Source organism: Caenorhabditis elegans, chromosome X, assembly GCF_000002985.6.
Source record: "Caenorhabditis elegans chromosome X".
NCBI classification, from domain to species: Eukaryota; Metazoa; Nematoda; class Chromadorea; order Rhabditida; family Rhabditidae; genus Caenorhabditis; species Caenorhabditis elegans.
This window is the reverse complement of record NC_003284.9, coordinates 16,611,675-16,633,351: the sequence shown is the minus strand read 5'-3', so window position 1 is coordinate 16,633,351 and position 21,677 is coordinate 16,611,675. Positions and strand designations below refer to the sequence as shown.

The window sequence follows — 21,677 nt, the reverse complement described above, 5'->3', positions numbered from 1 at the left end:
ACACATTGTTTTTGGGTGATCAAAAAACAAAGAAGAGTACGGCCGGGAGAGGAGGAAAAACCAGCTTCTCGTTTGCATTTATTTGACGAAAAAGTAGTGGCGAAAGTGAGATGACATACTGGGAGGTAGAAAAGTGGAAAAAAAACGAATAAGAGGAGGAACAATGCTTCTGGTTGTTAGAAGTTGCGTAATCTGTGACTGTGTTTTTGTGGGGTGGCGGTGAAGGGGGATTACGGTAGAAGGATATACGCTTTTGCAAAAAACAATTGCTATTAAATGTTTTAATCAAAATTTTCATGTAGTAGTCTCACACCATTATTTTAAATATTTTTGAAATTTTGAAACAGTTATCATATTTTGGTTCTAATTTTAAAACTTGGACTTTATGTTTTTCATTTTAAGCCTTTAACAACACTTTGCCCATCTATGCACAATGGAGATTTGCTGGAAAATTTTGAAGATTGGAATGGTCCGACAACGCATGCGTTTGTCACGACCACTGCAGAGCAAAACCCGGCTGTTGTCGGACCATGAAGTCATTACAGTCGCAATTAAACTTTTTTGGAATTCCTTTTAAATTTAGCGTATCCAGTTATCCAATCTTTTGCAATAATTGTATCATTTTCATTACGTATGGGGGAATAAAAAAACAAAAAATTGATTGGAACAACTTCTATTGGCTTCTAAACCACTTCCTTTTTTAGAAATGTACCTCATTGAATTTTCAACCCAAAAAAAATTTGAAGACAAATTGTTGAAAACTTTTGGGTTATAATTTTCAAAAAGTACTTTTCTCAATTTCAAAATTCAATTTGGATTTTTTTAAAATATGTTTTTAAACTGGACAACTTATAAGCTAATGCAAAAAGCAGTCTTGAGAAAAACTGCCAACTAGTGGAACTTTGTTCAGTAGATTGGAAATCGCGACTAGAAGAAGTTGTAAGATTAAATTGTTCCAAACAAGAGAACAATATATACTAACAACTACAGCATAGCCAATGCCATTGAGATCAAAAATGTGGCTTTCAGTATATTTTCTGTTCTTTGTATTTCGGCCCCCTTCCATTGAAAGATAACCATTTTGCAACAGAGACCTAAAAATATGTTTCAAAAATTTCAAAAATTTTTTAAATTTTTTTTAAATGGCCAGTGGCAATTTGGGATGCGAGGAGGAGGCTAGAAGCCGAAAAGAGATGCGACGGTAAGATTTTGATGCAAGCAGGGGGGATTGACTTGGTCTTAAAGGAGGGCGACAAAAGAAAAGAGAGAAGATGAACTAGATATATGGAAAGACAATATCTGAAAGCGAAAATAGGAGAGAGGTGGTAGTGGGGGGGGGGGGGAGGAGGAAGGAAGTGAGTTTGTGTGAAAAGTGAATGGAGAAAGTGTGGGTTGAGAAGGGGGTAAAGAGGCAAAATGACTGTCAGAAAATGGAATTTGAGTTCTCAATTTGTCTCTCATTTTGTTTTTTTTTGTATCTAGCTTGCTGTTAGAGCTTTCACAGATCTTATTCAAGGAAGTGTAAACTAGATGGAGGATTAATTTTTTTTAATTAATGAAAAGCCTAATTTTTGCTCAGATTTTTGAAATGGCTCAGCACTCTCGAATACCGCTTAACTCTGTTACTTGTGATTCTTACTTTATAAAGTTTATATTTTATAGCGATTATTAATATTTTGCTTCTACATTAGTTTTGCACCCCTATGATTAGGTGTACCCATAATTTTTTGTACCTTTTTCAAAAGCTTGCTCGAAATTTCTCAAATGGGTTATGTAAAATTCATTACAATGTTTTTAACTGTGTGATTAAATAGGTTATCAGTTTGATAACATTTTGGAAGATTTTCATAAATTGAAAAAAAATTGTCATTGATCAAAGAATTTTACGAACTTTTCGAAAACTGAACTCCCAAATCAATTAAAGTTGGAATAGCGCCTGTGGGGAAAAAAAAAGTGGGAAGAAAAGTGTTAAAAACTACTCATATGGTGCCAAAATTACCAAACTTAATAATAAAAACAATTTTTTTTTGTTGAAATCATCAAAATGTGAGAATTACTAGGAGTCGGAACATGCGAAATTGTTTTGGATTTTCTCAAAAGCTCATATTTTTCAAAACATTGGCAATTTGCCAAAACTTTGACCGGAAATTATGAAAAATCTAAAAACTTTTTTATGTGTTTTATTTTGATATTTGGTCGTTTTGGATTATTAGAAGGGTATTCAAACAAATTGAAAATTAAAGAGAAAATTAAAAACTGATTGTAGTTTTGTCGCTTGAAATATTAAGGCCAAGTATTTTTATTTAAAATTCGAATAATATATATTTTGTTCCAATTTTTCTCTGATAATTTACCCTGGCATTATAAAAATACCCACTAAATGACACCAGGAATTACTAATGTGACAAATTAATTTGAAACTAAAATATGATCTGCCAAACGGTATGCTCAATGTGCAAATCCTGTATAATCAATATAACTTCAAAACAAAAATTTAAATACCAGTAGATTTAAAGTACCATTGACATGTTCCATTTTTCAGTTGTATAAGTAGCAACGCATCTAGCTGCATAAAACACAGTCACTCCAATTAGAGAAAATTGTAGCTTTCGTGTGTTTTGTGTTTCAATATCGACAGAAATTGTAACAGAAATAAATGATTCAATTGTTTAAATCATTAATTATAGGTTGGGAATATTATACAAAAATTGAGAATAACAATATAGATATGTATAATAATACAAAATAAATTTGCATTTAGGAAATTTCTTAGACTAGTCTGGTCCTATTTTAAATGTTTTCCTTACTATTCAAATTTGATTTCAATTTTGAAATTTTTTGAATAACAAAATGAATGTATGAAAAATAAATAAATAATATATTTTGGCAAATTTGGTTTTAAAAACTGTAAATTTGAAATTAAAAAACAACAAAAATAATTTTTGTAGGCTTTGATAATCGTTAATGACAATTTTTATAGATTAGAATACCGTAAAAAAGGTTTTTTATGGAATTAATTTTTAATACTAATTTGTAAAAAAAACAAGTTTTCTATTTGCAAAACTGTAAGTGACAAAAGACTAAAGCTGAAAGTACCAAAAACAGCGAGATGAAGACTGAATGGACTCCACCTCTTCTCTCAACTTTTGACTAGAAGCTTCACAAAATGGCGGAATTGGTTTAGCGCGGAACTGTTCGGGTAACAGACCGACAAAAAAAGGCAAATTGAGAGCGAGAAACGTAGAGACAGAAGACAGGGAGGAGTCGGTGGGGAATAAGAAGCTGATGTTTAGACGAGGCAAGATTGTGTAAACTTAAGGCAGATGAAGTCAACACGTTAGTGAAACCCTTGAAGAAAAATCGAGTAAGAACCGAACTGAAATAGAGAAAGTTGCGAAAAAATGAAAGCGCTAGAAGAGATAAGATTAGCAGATATACCCCCGCATAGTGTGAAGAACAATATTTGCAGTGCCAAGTTTCAAATGTTTCAGTGGGGAGGGAGAGGGCTTGAAACTTGTCCAGAAATGTTTCATGTCTACCTCAACCAGGCTGACGGCCTTGAGGATGTCAAGAGATCAAGGCAAATATATAAGGGTACACAAATTATGTATTCTATCCATTTCAACAGGTAGACAATCGGAAAAGGTTGGAAGCTGCGTTGAGGACGCGGCCATTCAAAAAATGGAAATGAAGGACGGCATGGGTTGGAAGCCAGTATTCTGGGTGATGTCATGGAGTTTATGCTCACTGGGATCTGTATATTTTTCGGTTTTTTTTCAGTCAACAAATTTCTAGATTTGTAAAAATAGTCGCAACGTGGACAGAAGATAGAAGCCATTAGGAAGTTTTAAAGTTTTAAGAAAAAAAGTTGTTTCATAGGTTTGGGTAGGGCTTCCATGAGGTAACCGCAACGGCGCCTCCGCCAGCCACAGCGGTCGCCGCGCCGGCCTCAAGCCGCATGTATCCAAATGTATAGTGCGGCGCGGAACCCCAAAGGTGTCGGCCGCTTCCAAACAACTATCTCTAGGCACTACGTAGTGCACACACCAAGATACTAATTTCACGCTAAGCCGCGGAACCCCGGACGTGTCGGCCGCTTCAAATAACTGCATTTTGCACTTCATAGCACACACGCAGCGGCGCGCGGAGTCAGCGTGAGGCCCGCATTTTGCGTTTTTTAAATTCTTTCCTACTTTTTATAAATTTTCTTAAAACACTGAAGTATTTTCAAAAACTGTAGTCAGGGGTAATTTTGATGAAATAACGGAATATTTTCAGAACATCGAGTAAAATGTAAACATCAAAAATAAAAACTACTTTTACAGAAGTAGAAGCAGGGAAAATGGGGTTTCGGAGAAGCTGGGCGCCCTTTATTCTCAGTGATGTCATTGAGTTCACTAGAAATTACTTGACTACAAAAAAACAAAATTCGCTGAAAAAAGTAGTGGGGGGTGGAGATTGAGAAACGGAGGACAATGCTTGAGTCATTTAAAAGGACACAGTATATGGCGCGGGCGGAACAACAAACAAGAACAAAAGTGGTGTATATTATGCATCAATGTGATTTGCCATTGTCTCCCGAAACCGTCCTTTGTAGTCGGGTGTCAGTAGTAGTCGTCACTCGACCCCTCTTGCCCTTCCCAATTCAAAATGGGCTTGGCTACAAAAGAATCACACTCATTTAGGTGTTGTGTTCACAGGAAGATGGAGGAGGGAGTTTAATGAGAAACGGGGGTCCAAGTAAAAGGGCCGAGAATAAAGGTACGGCCGGTGGTTATTACTTTAAGATTACAACGCTTACACGGACATAATGAACTTTCTGTCTGAAGGGTAACTGGCTACTACTAGCAAGAAGAATTGTTTTTTTGTTGAGTGATTTTTTTTTGAATATAAAAGTTTAGGAAAATCATGTTACCAAGAAAAATGTTTTAAGAAAGCAGAACTCAACCGAAAAATGTATTTCAAATAAAATTTAGAATGTTGATGTTTCCAGATGCTGTTCAGACTGTGAATGCAGTCCTTAACTAGGAGTCTGAATTAAACAGACGAAGTTTCGTGGCGGTAAAAAAAGTGTTTTCTGCCAATTGAATACAATGCCGTTTTTAACAAATTTGTTTAAAAATTATCTAAAATTTATGTCGGCACTTCCAAAAATTTTTTGAATTATATTCCTGCTACTGGAACAGCAAATTAAACGGAGAAAATAACGGTAGAGAATACGGTCGAGAATGTTTGACTTTAATACCCATACGAAAAATGTAGCGTTTTTTTGCCAAACATACGGTACCCTTTTTGAATAGTTGTTTTCATGATTAGTATATCAACATGTTCATTGAAAAACTTCGAAAAATTAATGAAAATATTCAGTGCTAAAGCAGACCTTCAGACCTGCAGATCTGCAAACGTTCGTCGTGTCGTGACCGAGTTCTTTAATTTCGGCGCAAAAATTGGAAAAATTTACGTCGGGGTACTTTTTTTTTAATTTTTTCAATAGGTTTAACATTGATCTTTAATTTATTCAAGAATAAGCTTACAACTGACAATATTTGCGATTATCAATTTACGATCAATCCTACGATCTTGAGATTTTCAAACGCTTTCTAGCTTTTTTGTATTGTTTTTAATTTCTGCTCGGCTTACTATTAGGCTTGAAATTATATGAACTCTTTAAAAAATGAAACGTGAACATGAAGTTGATATGTTGCCATAAATTGGAGTTAATCTCAAGCTTGAATAATTCAAATAAATCATTCCGCGTTCTATGGTTTAAAAAAGTGTCTTGTGGTTTTTAAATCATTGAAGCTTCAACCAGATTTTCAAGGTTATCAATAGATCGACCCGAAGATTTGATAATGATCTGTCACCAGACACGAGTCTTCTGCCGTCTCACCTTAAGCGTGAATTTTACAACGAAAAAAGTTACAAATGCGGGAAAGGGAACGTAATAAAAAACACGAAAAAGATAAATGTTACGGTACAGACGAACGGAAAAGGCGCGAAAGTAGGCCGTCGGTGTTGAGACATGCTGCGAATCAATGCAAAATCAAAGGGAGGGGGCGAAGAGGCAGAGGACATGGTGATGGAAAAGAGGTAGAGTATACATAAGATATAGTGTGGCGTGGCGCCAGAAGACTGACGGATAAGTATATGAGACACTTTGGAAAATGCGCGTCGTCGCTGCTTGTCCCGTCAGTTTGGTGGGGCCCGCCGCGCACAGAGACGGAGAGGATACGCGGGAACAGAACAAGGGCTAGAAGAGGGAAAAAGAGAGGCAAGAAGCTGCGAAACCGATCATCATCATCATCATCATCATCATCATCAACCGTCTTCCTCTTCATCCTCTGCATCTCATACTCTCCTTTTCCGACGACTTCATCGCCCCTTTCCTTCTTTTCTTCTTTTCCTCCTCGGCTTCTTCTTCAAGCCAGCCGCCGATTTGGACTGATCTGGACTGCTTTGACACAGCTGTCCCTGTCCCCAACCATCTCCCATCTAAACCTGAACCCGCATTTATCTCCCTCCCTCCTTCTCCTTTTGCTTCTTCTCCTGGCTTCTTCGTTTGCCGTCTTAGATGTCTCCATCTTCATACATTAAGCTGCTTTTCGAACCAATCGACATTGTTCTTCAACAGTTTATAAAAGATAGAAAAAATAGAAAAAGAGAAGCTTGTACTTGAACATAATACCAAAAAAAAAAGTCAATTTCAGATGTACGTCGACTTTGCTGCAATGTTGAAATTTTTGCAATCATTGTGTCATTAGAGAATGACTAACGGTTTGGACGATTTTGAAATGTAAAGTCTCAAATGAGCTCAAATGAATGAACTTGGTACTGAAACTTCTCATAAAAAATTACACTGATTTTAGCTAAAATCTAAAATTTTGGCCACTTTTCTGTGTCAAAGCGGTCCGAAGTTGACTTTTTTGGATTTATCATCCTTTATTGCATACTTCGGTAGTTTATCTCATTTTATTTCGTTTCTGAAAGTAAACTTAAAGAAAATTGAAAATGCGACAGTGCCTTAGTTTTTTATTCGAAAAGTGGTAAAAACTCAGTAATTGTCACTTGACTATCAATAAAAACCGGCACTACTCCAAATTTAACAAAGGTTTTTGAAAACAAAATTATCAAAGAAAACAAGCAGTTCAAACATTTTGGCGATCTAATGGGAAAAAATAATTTGAGAACTTGATGACAATATGGGCTGTAATAAAAACTGCGATCTACCAAACATTCAACCAAAGTAACAAGAAACTTAGTATCCAAATGTTTAAATTTTTAATCTTTTCAAAAACTTCACGGACAACGTGCTCCTTCAAAAATTTTTTCAAAAACTTCACTGACAACGTGCTCCTTCAAAGAAAAAGGTAGGTTTTATGAAAAAAACTACTGTTCAAAAATGTAGTACGTAACCTGAAAAATGATATATGTAGTCACAAAAGTTGATAAAACAAATTTACTAAGTGTTGAAAGATTCGAGCTTTAAAATCAAAATTTTAAAAACATTTTGAATCACCGCGTAAACACTAGAAAAATTGAATTCTAATTGTTTCTCAAAACTCTTTAATAAAAACCCTTAAAGTTGTTTTACTTTAAATTCTTATGCCTATATTTTTGAAATCAGACAATTGGACTTCTGTCTTTTTTTGTTTATCTTTGCAGACTATAGAAAGTTTTGTAGTACTTTCGATTTTTTCTCCCGCCAATGTCTCTTGTTTCATCTCATGAAAAAATATCGCAAAAGCCAATAAATATTCGATTTTACATCTTGAAAACCGCCGATGCCATTCTCCGCTATGCGGATTTTTGATCGACAAGGCTTGACAAGAAGCCACACTCTCATCATACCTGAAGGTACGACGGTGTCGTTCGAAAAGAGAAAGGTAGCGAGCGATAAGAAGAAGGAGGATGTAGAGAAGCACTATTTTTACAAGTTTTTACAACAGAGACTTGAAAAATGAAACATGGCTGGAAAGGGGTTAGTGTGGGAGAAATTAGAAACATAAGGAAAGATACACATTCAGACGGCATACACGGGTTCAAACACGTTCTATTGACTGTGAGAGTTTTTTTTGTTAGTTCTACAACCACTACACAGACACTCTTATCCCTTATCCCTAATCTATCTTTGAATGACAATGTCTGTCGATTCTGATAGCGGCGGGGACGCCCATTTTGTTATCTATGCAGATTTGATAAGGTTTACGGTTCTTTGCACTGCAGAGCACTTAGCTGCAAACTACAAAAAAAAATAATATGGTGCTGAAGAGTGAATATCAAATTTTAATTCGCTTCAACATACACATTATCACATTTTCAGATATATTAATTGCACAGCCTATCCAGTTTCATGGGTCAATTCCGCCCGCTTGGGTCTCACCACAAAAAAGAAGACATCAGCCATTTGCGATAAGACCAGGATTTTTCAACTAGACGGAATTATGCTCTATGGCTGTTAAATAATAAATTTTGACTTGCTGTTGTTGATTTCAATGCTAAAAATTGAATAAATTTGAATTTAACCTTACTATGCTCAGTCATTAAAAACATTTTGAACATTTGGAGCCAAAAATCTTATAAAAATTCAAAAGCTAACAAAATTATAAGATTTTATACCTTTTCCAAAATAAAACTCAAAAAAATTAAAAATTTTGTGTACTAAAATATTTAGTTTCAGCTCAATTTCTTCATCAGAATGATACCAATTTCGGCTTAGCTCAGCCCATATTGTGGTTTTTGGGTCCCATCACGAAAACTACATTAACCCTTCGCGGCGGGATCCTTAAATTTGAATGTGGACGGAATTTGTCTTATATGCGTGTCAAATGAAAGGTCTTGAATTTAAGTTTTTGATTGAAAAGTTCAGAATTTCGATTTACTCCCCTACTAATACTAGGGCCAACAATCCCTAGGGGCAACAGGGGGAATAATCTCTGGGGGCAAGAGATAACGGGGGCAACAGATTTAATTATCCCCGGGGACAACGAAAAGGGGGGCAACGGATTCAACGGTGCTCGAAGGCAACAAAAAGGGTGCAACGGAATATTGAGCTCTTGGTAAGTTAATAGTTGAACTTTTTGGAAAAACCAGTTTAAAAGTTTCTCCAATTTCTGTGTACGTTAAGATGGGTCTCGTCACGATTGGTCTCATCACGATGGGTCTCGTCGCGATGGGTCTCACGTCTTACCACTGACTTTTCATCGGATAGTTTCAATTTTTCACTGTTTCGACACGCTGTAAAAATTGGAACGTACTTACTATTGTAATTGAATAATTTGAAATAATTTGGATAATTTGGGTAATTGGAAAGTGTCTTCGGGAATCTTTATTCCCCCGATAAATTTGAATATGTTTATATTCTGAATCTTTTTGCTCGATCATAATTGCTTAATGTAACCATGGTGGGAATGCCCAAACAGTTGACTATGTCTTTGGGAATCAATAAACCTCCGATATATTCGAATATGTTCATATTCTGAGTCGGATCTTTTTGCTTGTTCATGTTTGGTTCAATGTAGGCATGGAGGGAATGCCCCAACAGTCTACAATGTCATGAGTATTCCAGTAAAAATATTTTACCTAGAATTTGAACATTTTGGGTAATTGGGAAGTGTCTCCGGGAATCTATATTCCTCCGATAAATTTGAATAAAAGTCAGTGGTAAGACGTGATGAGTCCCATCGTGATGAGACCCACCGTGGCGAGACCCATTGTGGTGAGACCCATCTTAACGTACATAGTAATTGGAGAAACTTTGAAACTGATTTTCCCAAAAAGTTCAATTTTTAACTTACCAAGAGCTCAATATTCCGTTGCCCCCCTTTTTGTTGCCCCCAGGGATTATTGTTCTGTTGTCTCCATATCCGTTGCACCCGTTGTGTTGCTTTCGAGCAGCGTTCAATCCGTTGCCTTTTTTCGTTGTCCCCGGGGAAAAACAATTTTTTGGGTCGGCCGGGTCGGTCGCGGCCCGACCCATTTCTACCCATCTCACAGTCCTATTCGGTACCATCCAACACGTTTCAAGGAATAATAAAAATTCGAATCGATTGCAATTGAATTGAAAAAAAAACCTCCAATTTTCCTGATGGTATCTCAGAATTTACGGAAATAAGGTTAAAATAGTAAAAAAAATGGTCCAACTTCCATGGCATCCATGAAGATTTTAAAATACTTATTGATTTCAAAATTTACATATATCGTTTCACAAATAACTAAAATTATTCAATTACCGATTCATCAATTTGCTTTCAGGATGTCTCGTCAAAGTAAAGTAGTATTTTTTTATAAACACCTATTATACATACGAAGTTCAATAGAATAAACTAGATTTTTTATTTCTTGGAATATAATTTGTTTTGGCAGTTTTTGACAACGTAGATTTTTGGCTCATTTGTAATCTATCTGAGTTCCTTATTTACTGGTCAATTCTGAAATTCTGAAAATTTTGATCAATAGAGTAGACTGCAGACTGAGGAGTTTTTTTTTGGAATTTATTTAACAAAGTAAGTGTTTGTGTTATTTTTAACTATCAGATGTTATTACAATTTAAGAAACTTCTCATTTTTTGAGTTAATAATGATCAGTTTCACTGTGATCTAGAATCAAATTTTTAAGCTTGTAATTTTTTATTTTTTATTTTTTATTCAAATAAATATCACATTTCCATCGAGATCCGACACCTCTGGAGTCACATACATTTGAAAGGGATTCAGTCAATAAAATAAATTAATTTTAAAAAAATAAATAAGCCATAAATTCATGTTTTGCAAATAGAACTCTGATAGTATCTGATACAGAATACGAAGCGATCCTTATATAGGAATGAAGTGAGATCCCGCTTTTTTGGTTACTTAGAATCCTCCCTGTTGTCCGAACTGTCCTTGGTAGTGCTTTTGTCCTGGGTGGTGTTGGAATGGGAAGAGTCTACGGTAGATGGTAGCAAGATCTGGCTTCTTGAATCCAAGGAAGCTTTCTTCATCGACCTCTTCAGTTGGTGTGGTCTCAGCGATCACAATTTCGGTGGTAGTAATTTCTGGAAGTTGCAATATTTGGATTAATAATTAATTTCGAAAAATCCTAAAAACTAACCTTTAGTAGTGGTAGCTGGTTCTTCAGTAGTCGTGGTAGTAGTGGTGGCAGCTTCTGTCGTGGTTGCTTCAGTTGTAGTAGTGGTAGACTCAACAGTAGTTGTGGTAGTTTCAGCTTCAGTAGTGGTTTCAGCTACAGTAGTGGTAGCTTCGGTGGTTGGTGTCGTTTCGACTTCAGTAGTTGTAGAGTCTACTGTAGTTGTAGTTTCTACGACAGTGGTAGTGGTAGCTTCTGTGGTTGAAGCTTTTTCAATTTCCACACCAGAACCTTCGACGACTGCTCCGAGAACATCGTCGTATTGCATAAATTGGCACGACGCCGAGGCAAGCAAGACGAAGAACAGAGCGGAGTTGAGAGCAAAGTTCATAATTTTGAGGTGTGGCGGGTGCAAAGAAAAGTCGGAAGGTGGTAAAGGAAGATGATTTGAAAAGAAGTCAAAAGCTACGATGTGATGATTGCACCAGACACTCCAGGCGCTTTTATATGCTCGGCGGGGGTTGGGCAAAACAAAATGTGCAGGTTCGGGTGGGGCAACGGTCAGTCAGCAGATCTGCCAAAAGCGACCGTTTTCTCGCGCATTCCTCCTCCCCACCCCCAATATTTATTTTTGCATTATTTTTCGTGTTGCAACACGGGTGCCGGCCGTCGTCGCATACCCGGACAGGGCCCTTCCGACGCGCGAGTGAAATAGAGAACCTGAGCAGCAGCACCGCCGACACGGAGTGAGAGTTGTGAAAAAGATGCCAGTGTGTTTTTGGAGACATAAACAAACATGACTTGAAAATGTGTGCAGGGTCAACACATATAGACAGCTGGGTCCGCTCGTTCCCCTTTTTTCTCTGAAATCAATGCACTGGGTGAAGGTGTTGCGCGCCGCTCGCCGACATTTAAAATTTTCGCATTTTCGCATTCTTTACAAAAATACAACAAAAACATAGTTGTCGACATCTTGGATTGAATGATCCCGAACAAATTGTGTCCTCCACTCTTTCACACCTACGCCTCCCCTCTTCCCATGCCACACCATCAACTATTGTATTCCATTGTTGCCCAAAAAATTATATATGGCTGCTGTTGCAAATTGAACGGAAGGCGACGGACGGCGGCGAGAAAAGTCCTTTTTGAAGAAAGACCAATGTGTTCAAACACTTTCCAAGACGAATGGTCAAAACACATACAAGCACTTGAAGCTTCTTAAAGGTGCTATGTGTTTGTCAACTCATCAATTCATCCAAAAAGTGTTCGGGAGCTTTTTCATCCGACGACTATAGCTTTGCGTGTTTTTGCTAATTTCATTTCAAGTTTCAAATAAGGGTCGGAGCTTTTTTTGAAACATCACAATTTATTTGCAAATGGTCGGATTGAATATCAAGCAATGTTTTGTGTATTTTTAAATGTGTCAACAAATATTACACATTTTATATGCTCTCTATAAGAAGTGGAATACCATGAAACTTGTCAAGGCATTTGGTCTATTTAGTTTTTTCAACTAGAAAATGGCTTTCTGAAAATGGACCGTCAAGTTTCGTACTTACAATAAAAATAGATACGAGGTCATTCGTTTCGATAATTTAACTTATAAAAAATGACTAAAATTTGCATTTTTGGTATGTTCAAAGAGATTTTGAAAACCGATATACAATAAGTTTGATTAAATAAGTTACTTTTTAGAACTATGCAGAGCTTGGTGAAACTTTGGCTAAACCTTGGCCAGCCCTTTGAAAGCTTCCCACATTTTGTCTCCAGACGGAATTTTGGTAATAACTTATGAGTTTCGTCCTAATTTTGTAAAAGTCAAGTATAAACAGGATGTTTTGGTCAAAAAGTGAGCGGCTAAAAAACTGTTGAAAAAAATACAAAAACAGTTTTTTATGAGTAACACCTAATTTACCATGTTCATATTTCTTACGGCAGTTGAGTTTTTCACAACTTACTTGCGGAAGGAGTGTAGATTTGAGAAATGTTTAACTGTTAATTATGTTGATTGCCAACGAGTAAATATTACTGGAATTTTTATATAATGATTTTCCAAATATTGCATATTATCAAATACAACGTGTAAGCTCTGTCAGGTTTTCTAAACGTGCCATTATGTTGATCATCTGAAACATTTTTTATAGTCTACACTTTTATTCCGCTATTTTTGGAAGCACTAATTCCGTGTACTATTTGGCGCTATTGTTTCAACAAAAATTATCAATTCCTTCCTTCTTGTCTATGCGACAAATGGGAAAAAAACGGAAGTGCCGGTGCCACTTTTTGCCGCGTCGCTTTGTCTTTCGTCCGTCTCTATCCACCCATTCCATAATTAACATACTCTCACTTATTTGAACAGTCCGAACAAATAAAAGATACTGGCTGCTCTTTGAGGGCGGCTGCTCTTTCCTTGTTCTTAGAAATTTTGAAGAGGTAAGGAAGAAATGGACGTCTCGAACCTAATCGAATTTTTGTTAATTTTGCAGGCTGGGTTGGTGGACATGATTTTTTTGTTGAATTATTAGCCTAACGAAACTGGGAACTCTATACGGGAAAATGGCAGAGTAGACGAAAAAACTAAAAGCCAGAAAATGCGACAATATTTTACAAAGATGAATTAGAAATAAGAAACATTTTGAGTTTAATGATTATTTTTTTGCTTGAATTGCACATTTTTTGCAAATGACTATTCTCTAATGATACATGGAAGGCACTGTAAAACGATCCAACAAGATTGTAGAATAACTAGAAGTTGTTCAGTGAACAGAAAATTTTACAAGTTGGTCTACAAAAATATTAAAATCATTGTTTCCCTGATAAAAATAAATTCTCGTAGCTGACATCAGCATTGATTTTTTAACAGAACAGTCTTTCAAAAATGTGTCCTCGGTAGTATAGTGGTGAGTATCCGCGTCTGTCACATGCGAGACCCGGGTTCAATTCCCGGCCGGGGAGAATCTTTTTTTGATGAATTGCATGTTCCATTCTGATCACTTCAATTAATTTACAATGACAAACCGATTATCATAACATAATAGAAAAAAGTAACATAAATTTAGTTCGGATGATATTAGCGTTTCCCAGTACTGATTTTGAAATCTATATTGGCACACTTTCTGAAAACAAAGAAGGGGTTTTAACAGGGCAAAGAAAAATTGATAGGCGACTCTGAGATGGCAGGAAATTTACAAAAATTAATGGTTTCTGATTCCCAAAGTCAAAAGAAAATTCTTCTATAGGGATTAAAACTAGAATTCACAGAAATAAAATCTAATGGGGTTATTCAAGTAGTGTCGGAAAATTAAAAAGTGTAGAAAAATTACGTCACAACTGTATTAAAATACATAAAAACATGTATTTTAATACATTTGTGACGTCACATACATTTTGCTACATTACTTGAATAACCCCATAAAAAACGTTTTCAGCAAAACCTATATTTGACCAGAACCATCCACGATGTTTGTGCAGACCTTCGTAAATATACAGATGCACTCACGCACTGAAATTCCTGGACACCATCAAAACCTTCTCAAAAAAGAAAAACAATTATGAAAAGAGACTATGAACCATCTAGGACTATTGCGACTAAGTAAGTAAGTAAGTTTACTTTTCAGCTCTGCGGAAAAATTGGACATTAGTCTTGCATGTATGTAGGTCTCCCATAGGAAACTCTGCGAATGGCAAACTTGAGTCCCGCTTTTTCTTGTTCTACATTTGCTCATACATGAATGGCAGCTCATATTTTGTATACTTTTGGCTATAATTGAAAAAGTCAATTGACAAGTATGTTTTCTCATAGTTATTTTACATATTATTAATCAGCCCAAATGAAACAATTTCAGCAAGATTTATACCGTAAATCTGGGGTTAACTTACATTAATGTTTTTGAAAGCCTCCGAATTCATTGAAAAATGTGTCCTCGGTAGTATAGTGGTGAGTATCCGCGTCTGTCACATGCGAGACCCGGGTTCAATTCCCGGCCGGGGAGAATCTTTTTGCTCGTTTGGCTTTAATGGTCATTTTAAGATATTGGTCTTTGATGTAGATATCAAATAGGAAATTCTGTAAGTGGCAAACTTGAGTACTTATTTTTTCAGGCTATACATTTGCTCATGCATCATTGGCAGCTTATATTTTGTATACTTTTGGTTTTAATGCGACAAGGTCAACTGTCAAATTATTTTATGTTTGTTTTTTCATATTTATTTTACATACTATTAGTCGGCCAAAATGCTACAATTTAAGTAAGAATTGCAGAGTAAATCTGGTTTCAACTTACATTAATGATTTTGAAAGCCTCCGAATTCTTTGAAAAATGTGTCCTCGGTAGTATAGTGGTGAGTATCCGCGTCTGTCACATGCGAGACCCTGGTTCAATTCCCGGCCGGGGAGAATCTTTTTGACAAGCTTTTATTTTACGAGAAATGGTTTCTGGCTGCACAGGTGATACCAAAAAGCGGTTGCTGAACAAATTGGCTATTTTGAATACAAAATATTAATTGTGTTTCTATCATACACTCAAACCTAAAACTTGAAATAAATATTAAAATAAATACAGAAACAGTGCTATTTCATTTCTGCTCCCTAAAATTGAACATTCCAGAGTTTAATTCACAACGTTTTATTATACGAGAATAGAACCAAAGGTGATGTTGGACGGCATGGGTGTTACAAGTAAAGTATGGTAAGAGATAAGAAAACAGTTTTGATTATTACATGTTCATGCGAGATTTAATCAAGATTTTTGAGAGCCGGAGTGAGAAATGAGAGAGGGGAATTGACAAATTTCTGGAAGAGAGAGGGTCCCGAATTGTGAAACTGTACTGCACATAATGAGTTTATTTGAAGTCCGGTAAGTTTGGAGAAGAAGACAATGAAATGAGAACACCATTTTGTTTGAAATTGAGAGCGAGAATTCGGAAAAGGGCCGTACTAGGAATTGACCTGGTTTCTAGGGAAATGCTGCCGGGACGACGAGTTTATGTATCGTTTAGAAAGGCGTTTCTTGTATTTATTTTTGTATGATTTTCAAAGTGTGCGCATGTAGCTGATTGAACCAATTTTGACAAGTTTTCAGGGATAATTTCATCACAATTTTTGGTTGGAACTTAGTGAGTGAGGGTGAGAGCAAAAAGAGACAAGAGACGGGAGACATTAGCACATTGAAACTGTAAAGAATGACGTAGAAAAGACCCAGATTACAAATGACGTTTGGAAGCAAAGCATACACAGAAATTTTGATTCAAATTAAAAATGGGAATAGCTTGATTGAAAAGTGAACGTGGGGGATTAAGAGTAGTGGGGTGAAAATGCTCGCAGAGGCTCTGCAGAAAGTGCAGTTTTAGTGGAAATAGCCCCAAAAACTGAATTATATTTTCGAAAGGATACAATTTAAAAAAAGAAATACAGTATTTTGATTAATATGGACTTTATTATATTTTGAGGTTTGGATGTTATGGAAAAGGGAAAGTAAGATGGATTTACGCGTGGTTGGAAATTGTTGGAACAAAGACCCCTATTATGAGAGAGAGAGAAGAGAAGGTATGAACTGGCAGACATAAACCTGGAATCCCTGTGAGACCAAGCACCAGCCACCAAATTATTCTTAGTGGGAGGGGGAAAGGCGAGAGCCTCCCCTTAAACAAGAAAAATTGATTATCTGGAGATGGCAAAACGAGAGGTGAAATACAAAAAACGTGTAATTTTCCCCGTCTGATCAGCAGTAAAGAAGGAAGGAGACGACAAGATAGAGAGAACATTCACAAGACCACGTTTACAATAGAAATCCGGAGGCAATAAAGTAAGGAAACAGACACACACACACACGAAATTAAAGAGAAAGGGGGAGAGTAAAAAAGTATTGAAGAAAATGTCAAAGGTCACTGAGACAAGTTAATGGGAAATGATGATGACAAGGCTGAAACTTTGAATTTCAAATTTCCAAACTTAAAATTCAGATTACAGTGCGAAACACAAAATAAAAGTAATGATGATAATTGTTCGTGTGTGGGAGAGAAGATCGGTGGGCGATACAATCTATTCTAAGAACGAGTAGTGATAGTCCTCCGTTGAGGCTGGCGCACGTTGCTCCTGCGGTTGCACAATTCCAGCGTCCATCAGCGCACGGTTCACTTTTTTCGAGTATTCTTGAACTTCAATCTTTGCTGTCGTCACTTCGATGATGAGACGATTGTGTTCAAGCTGGAAAATTGATTTGTTTGGTATTCATATTATTCATCTTTGCAAGCAATCGAACTGAAGTAATCTGAGCTCCTTAGCGATGCGTCTAATATTTTTCAAAAGTTTGATATTAAAGGATTAAAGGACGATCCGTACTTCAGGTGTTATGCACTGCGGATCTGGAATTCAGTTCCGTAGTGCACTGTCTGGTGGGGCTCCCACCGGGCTATTATTTGAGCCACGTTCAAGCCGGGGACCGTGACCGATAATCCAGTCGTTGATTGCTCCACTTCTCAATAGAGGCTGGGTAAACCTAGGGGGCTTGAACTCATGACTTCCAGCTTGCTAGCGGCCACCACTACCGACTGAGCTATCCCGCCGCCCAATTTAAAATCTAGGTTTAAGCAGGATCTAAGCTAGTTTTCTGGTAAGGTTGATATTTTAAATTTCTAGCAAAATGTCTAGCTTTCATTTGTTTCCTATAATAATAGGTTGTAGTATGATAATTATTTTGGCTTCTACTATTTTAATTTTTCATAATTTTATCCTGAACAACCTGAAAACTCGACAATCTTCCTCACCTTTTGACTATCATTCATGTACTTTTGTTGATTCTGTGGATCAACCTCTTTCACATCTTCTGGCAGAGAACTCTCAATTATCTGCTTCAGCTCATTCTCCACACTATCCAACGCTGGAATTTTGACGAGCAGCATATTGACATACTGCAGCACCATTGGCGGTAAGTTGGCCATCATCGTCACGCTCTGGTCCAGGTATCCCTTGTCGACAGCGTTCTTCAGCATCTCCGCCACAGCCACGTGTTGATTGGTTCCGGGCTCATTGAGTGGAATTGTTCCTCCCTGCACCCACGATCCAGTGGTGTTGTCACTGGAGAATGTTGAAGTGTGCTGATTCGGAAGATACCATGGATTTTGCTCAGTTGTCAAGTCGTTCCATCTGTTGTTCTCGTCGAATATCGTCGACTCGCTCTTGGACGGATTGTTTGGATCATTTTCTGGAAGCTCTCCCCATCCGGTCACAACAATTGGCCGTTTCGCTGGTACTGGGAATGGGAAACGTTGATTGTCCTCTCCCTGAGACATGAAGTTCAATTTAATACCTAAGACAACAATATTACCTTTTTCTGTGGTACTGGACATCGGTTCAATGCAGTTTCCAAATCCTCATCGGCACCTTCGCCAACAATCCACAAGCTAATGGTACGGTCAGCTGCAAAAATAGTCGATAATAGGTGATTTCTATAGCAACACATTTAGACTAATTTCAGTTTTTCATGAAACAATGGAGAATTTCATTCAATTCCCACCAAGGAAATATTTTTTTAAAAAACTCACTTTGCTTCTCCGGGTCTCCCCAATAGGACACTCCAGTATCTCTCTGCCATTTCTTGAGTTCTCCGTTTGGATCATGCCAAACAGTCAGTGTGAGATCATCAGCAGCTCCGCCGATTGGGAATGGATTGTTGTACTGCTGGTCTCCTCCCATGAACTGCTGCATGCTTCCACCACTTCCATTGTTTCCGGTGCTGTTCCACATATTGGATCCTCCGCCACTCTGGCTTCCACTGTGTCCCATTCCACCACGGTTGTTGTAGTTTCTTTGACCGCCGTGGCCTCCTTGACCTCCACCAGCATTGTTATTCTTCCATGATCCGTGTCCACTATTCGGAGCAACACCCATATTTCTCATTCCACCCATACCACCTCCCATGTGCATATCCATCGGTGGTGGAACTGAAACGTCAACACCGCCACCCATATTGCCAGAGTACCGTCCCTGGTTGTGGTTTGGACGACCGTTTCGGGGCGGCATGCCTGACATTCCACGATTGCTGTCCTGCCCCCATGGACGGTTCATCTGCTTGTTGCCACCCATGTTATTCGGGCCACCCCATCCCCCTTGGTAGTCTTGCTGCTGCTGCATCATTGGCCCACTACGTTGTCCTTGTCCTGGTGGTCCATGTCTCATGCCTGTATTCCAGGCTCCCTGCAGCAATGGCATCGGGTATTGCTGATGCTGTTGAGGCTGTTGCTGTTTCCAAAAGTCATCAGATTCTTTTCCCATTCCTCCGTTACTCCAAACCGGGTGCGCTGGCTGAGACCCTATGGACCAAGGCGCAGATTGACCTCCAAGACTATTCAATTCACCGAACGCTGAAAATTTATAGATTTAAATTTATAAATATAACGTCTAATCAAATTTGAACTTACAGGCATGTGGTTGAAGTGGATACTGCACATCGCTCAATGGTGGATCACCCCATATCTGTTTCTCATAATCTGTATTCTGAATGCCACCCCATTGGCTTTGACTTGATGAGCCTGTGCCACTGAGTCCAACAAGGGCTTCGTTGACATTTGGCTCTGAAACAATTTTTACGTCATCAAGATTACAATTGCCAATTACCGATATCGTTCGATTCCTGTTGCCATGGCGATCTGTTTGGGAACTGTGGCTGCGGTACCGGCGGAGCCCAGACACGTTGCTGCTGGAGACCGTTGTTTCCCCATACAGGCTGTTGGTCGTTAGGATGCCACGCTGCGTCGTCTATTGAAATGTTGTTGAAGTTTTTTGCGAGACTCTCCATGGTTGCGTTGATCGCGCTCTGGCGATCAGAGTTTGAGCTTATCTGTAAAAAATGGAATATTATTGATTGATGAGTTTTGGCGAGAGCGTGATGGTAAATGATAGATGACAAGAGAAAACAAAGAAACTGATAGACTGATTGATAACACTATTTGATTTCGACATGGGTACATTGGTCGAACAACATTAGCCGCGTAACGAGCAGGATTTCATGAAGGCAATTGAAAATTTTACGGACCAGGAGTATCAGCTTAATAGAAATTTTATAAAAAATGATCTAAAGCCATTCAAACAGTATTGAGCAAAATTATGTTTTACAAGATCATTGTCAAAGTTAGAAAGCATAAACTATTAATTAATGCAATACTGCTAGATAGAAACAAGTTCAGTGTAAAAAGCGTTCTCCTGTAAAAAGGTAAACATTAAAAAATTTAATAAGTTTTGTACAACCTACATAACTACTGTTGTAAAGAAAGGCCCCAAAAGCCCCCGGGGCGCTGCTGGCTAGGTGGGAACTAGGCGGACAAGGGGTTAAGGAAAAAGCAGGAAAGAGAGAAAGGAGAAGGAAAAAGCAGAAGAAGGAGAGAGACTAGTTAGAAGAGGGGTCTGGTGCTTCGCAGGCTGGTTGGCTGGGCTGCTGCTGCTGCTGCTGCTGCTGCTGCTGGCTACCCCGATCGAGGGCGAGAAGGCGACCGGCGACGACATTGCGCGTTTCTCTCCCTGTCTGTCTCTCTCCATCTCATAGTGAGAGGCCAACATCAAATTGCTTGCCGGGCGAGAGACGCAGCGGAAACTCCCCGTCTTTCCACTTTTTCCTCGCTTCACTACTACTAACCCCCGTGAGTCTGTCCGCTCACGCTTCACTCATCAGACCACCCTCCCGCACTCTCGCTCTCTCTTTTTCTTTCACGAATCAATGAGACCGCTGTGTGTATGTGTGTGTGTGTGCAGAGAGAAGAAGGAACGTAGGGTCAACTGAGAGGGTTTCATGTCGTGTAGAGACGGAGAAACCGCACCGCCGCACACTCACGCGCTCATGCGCTCACCACCGCACTCATAGACACTCATCGACGTGCGCTCGACCACTCACCACCATTTCTCTTCATCTCTGGTGGTTCTCCCCGTATCTAACAGTATATACGTCTGTGTGGCCAGTTCTACACACACACACACATACACACACTACCAATATATTTTCGATATGTGGGATGGACGGGACACACGAGCGAAGATGGACGGGATGAACAGCGGGACGGGCGACATGCCAAACTTGAAACACTTTTTGGTTGGAAATAGATTCGGAGAGAAATTGATTAGGAACTTGTTAATTGAGGATACTAAGGATATTTAACAGAAATTCACCAATTTTCTGAAAATTTGACATTACAGTGGTTTTTCTCTGTTATGAAAAGTTGGCTATATCGTAACTTTTTGTACTTTGTGAAATATTTAAATTCAAACAGGAGATGATAAATCTAAAAAGGAAAAAGATGAAACATTATGTTGAAATTCTTAAGACAGTGTTCATTAATTTGACACGCCAAAACAGCCGAGGCTATCAATTTTTGGTGACTGAATTTTTTCGACCTTGTGTGCCGCCACCGCTCGGGAACCAGAAACTGTGAGTGCTAGACAGTTGAGGGTTTGTTTTCCTTCGCATCAAGTTCACGTGACCCGGTGAGGTGGAAGAGAATTGGGAATGAGAAATCTATACTGTTTTTCACACGGAGAAGAAAACATGAAGAGAAACTTTTGAATAACGAGAAAAATGTTTTTCTTTTTCAAAATTGAAAATAGAAGACAAAAAACAAACACGCTG

General features: G+C 38.1%; 2 protein-coding genes and 11 non-coding genes across 13 annotated transcripts; 6 read left to right on the top strand and 7 right to left on the bottom strand.

Annotated features, from left to right (window-relative positions):
* The first annotated feature begins 3,374 nt into the window (after positions 1-3,374).
* Positions 3,375-3,517, top strand: C06G1.14. The gene has a single exon (NR_072907.1). It is a non-coding gene; the product is annotated as an Unclassified non-coding RNA C06G1.14 (non-coding RNA).
* Positions 3,518-6,087: 2,570 nt separating this feature from the next.
* Positions 6,088-6,225, bottom strand: C06G1.13. The gene has a single exon (NR_072906.1). It is a non-coding gene; the product is annotated as an Unclassified non-coding RNA C06G1.13 (non-coding RNA).
* A 122-nt stretch (positions 6,226-6,347) lies between these two features.
* Positions 6,348-6,482, bottom strand: C06G1.9. The gene has a single exon (NR_072905.1). It is a non-coding gene; the product is annotated as an Unclassified non-coding RNA C06G1.9 (non-coding RNA).
* Positions 6,483-10,606: 4,124 nt separating this feature from the next.
* cpg-19 (Chondroitin ProteoGlycan) lies at positions 10,607-11,545 on the bottom strand. Its single transcript, NM_078287.7, has 2 exons — positions 11,089-11,545; positions 10,607-11,032 (listed from the first exon to the last, which is right to left on the bottom strand). The coding sequence occupies exons 1-2, from the start codon at positions 11,453-11,455 to the stop codon at positions 10,851-10,853; spliced, it is 549 nt and encodes a 182-aa protein (NP_510688.1). The 5' UTR covers positions 11,456-11,545; the 3' UTR covers positions 10,607-10,850.
* Positions 11,546-11,580: 35 nt separating this feature from the next.
* Positions 11,581-11,721, top strand: C06G1.17. The gene has a single exon (NR_072904.1). It is a non-coding gene; the product is annotated as an Unclassified non-coding RNA C06G1.17 (non-coding RNA).
* Positions 11,722-12,213: 492 nt separating this feature from the next.
* On the bottom strand, positions 12,214-12,359 carry C06G1.16. The gene has a single exon (NR_072903.1). It is a non-coding gene; the product is annotated as an Unclassified non-coding RNA C06G1.16 (non-coding RNA).
* Positions 12,360-13,940: 1,581 nt separating this feature from the next.
* On the bottom strand, positions 13,941-14,031 carry C06G1.11. The gene has a single exon (NR_072902.1). It is a non-coding gene; the product is annotated as an Unclassified non-coding RNA C06G1.11 (non-coding RNA).
* On the top strand, positions 13,948-14,019 carry C06G1.t2. The gene has a single exon. It is a non-coding gene; the product is annotated as a tRNA-Asp (tRNA).
* A 946-nt stretch (positions 14,032-14,977) lies between the features above and the next one.
* On the bottom strand, positions 14,978-15,066 carry C06G1.15. Its single transcript, NR_072901.1, has one exon. It is a non-coding gene; the product is annotated as an Unclassified non-coding RNA C06G1.15 (non-coding RNA).
* On the top strand, positions 14,985-15,056 carry C06G1.t3. Its single transcript has one exon. It is a non-coding gene; the product is annotated as a tRNA-Asp (tRNA).
* A 322-nt stretch (positions 15,067-15,388) lies between the features above and the next one.
* On the top strand, positions 15,389-15,460 carry C06G1.t4. Its single transcript has one exon. It is a non-coding gene; the product is annotated as a tRNA-Asp (tRNA).
* Positions 15,461-15,676: 216 nt separating this feature from the next.
* Positions 15,677-19,901, bottom strand: ain-1 (ALG-1 INteracting protein). The gene is made up of 6 exons (NM_078286.10): positions 19,679-19,901; positions 19,483-19,635; positions 18,607-19,425; positions 18,390-18,481; positions 17,830-18,345; positions 15,677-17,269 (listed from the first exon to the last, which is right to left on the bottom strand). The coding sequence occupies exons 1-6, from the start codon at positions 19,857-19,859 to the stop codon at positions 17,105-17,107; spliced, it is 1,926 nt and encodes a 641-aa protein (NP_510687.2). The 5' UTR covers positions 19,860-19,901; the 3' UTR covers positions 15,677-17,104.
* Positions 17,332-17,480, top strand: C06G1.12. The gene has a single exon (NR_072900.1). It is a non-coding gene; the product is annotated as an Unclassified non-coding RNA C06G1.12 (non-coding RNA).
* Positions 19,902-21,677: the final 1,776 nt, after the last annotated feature.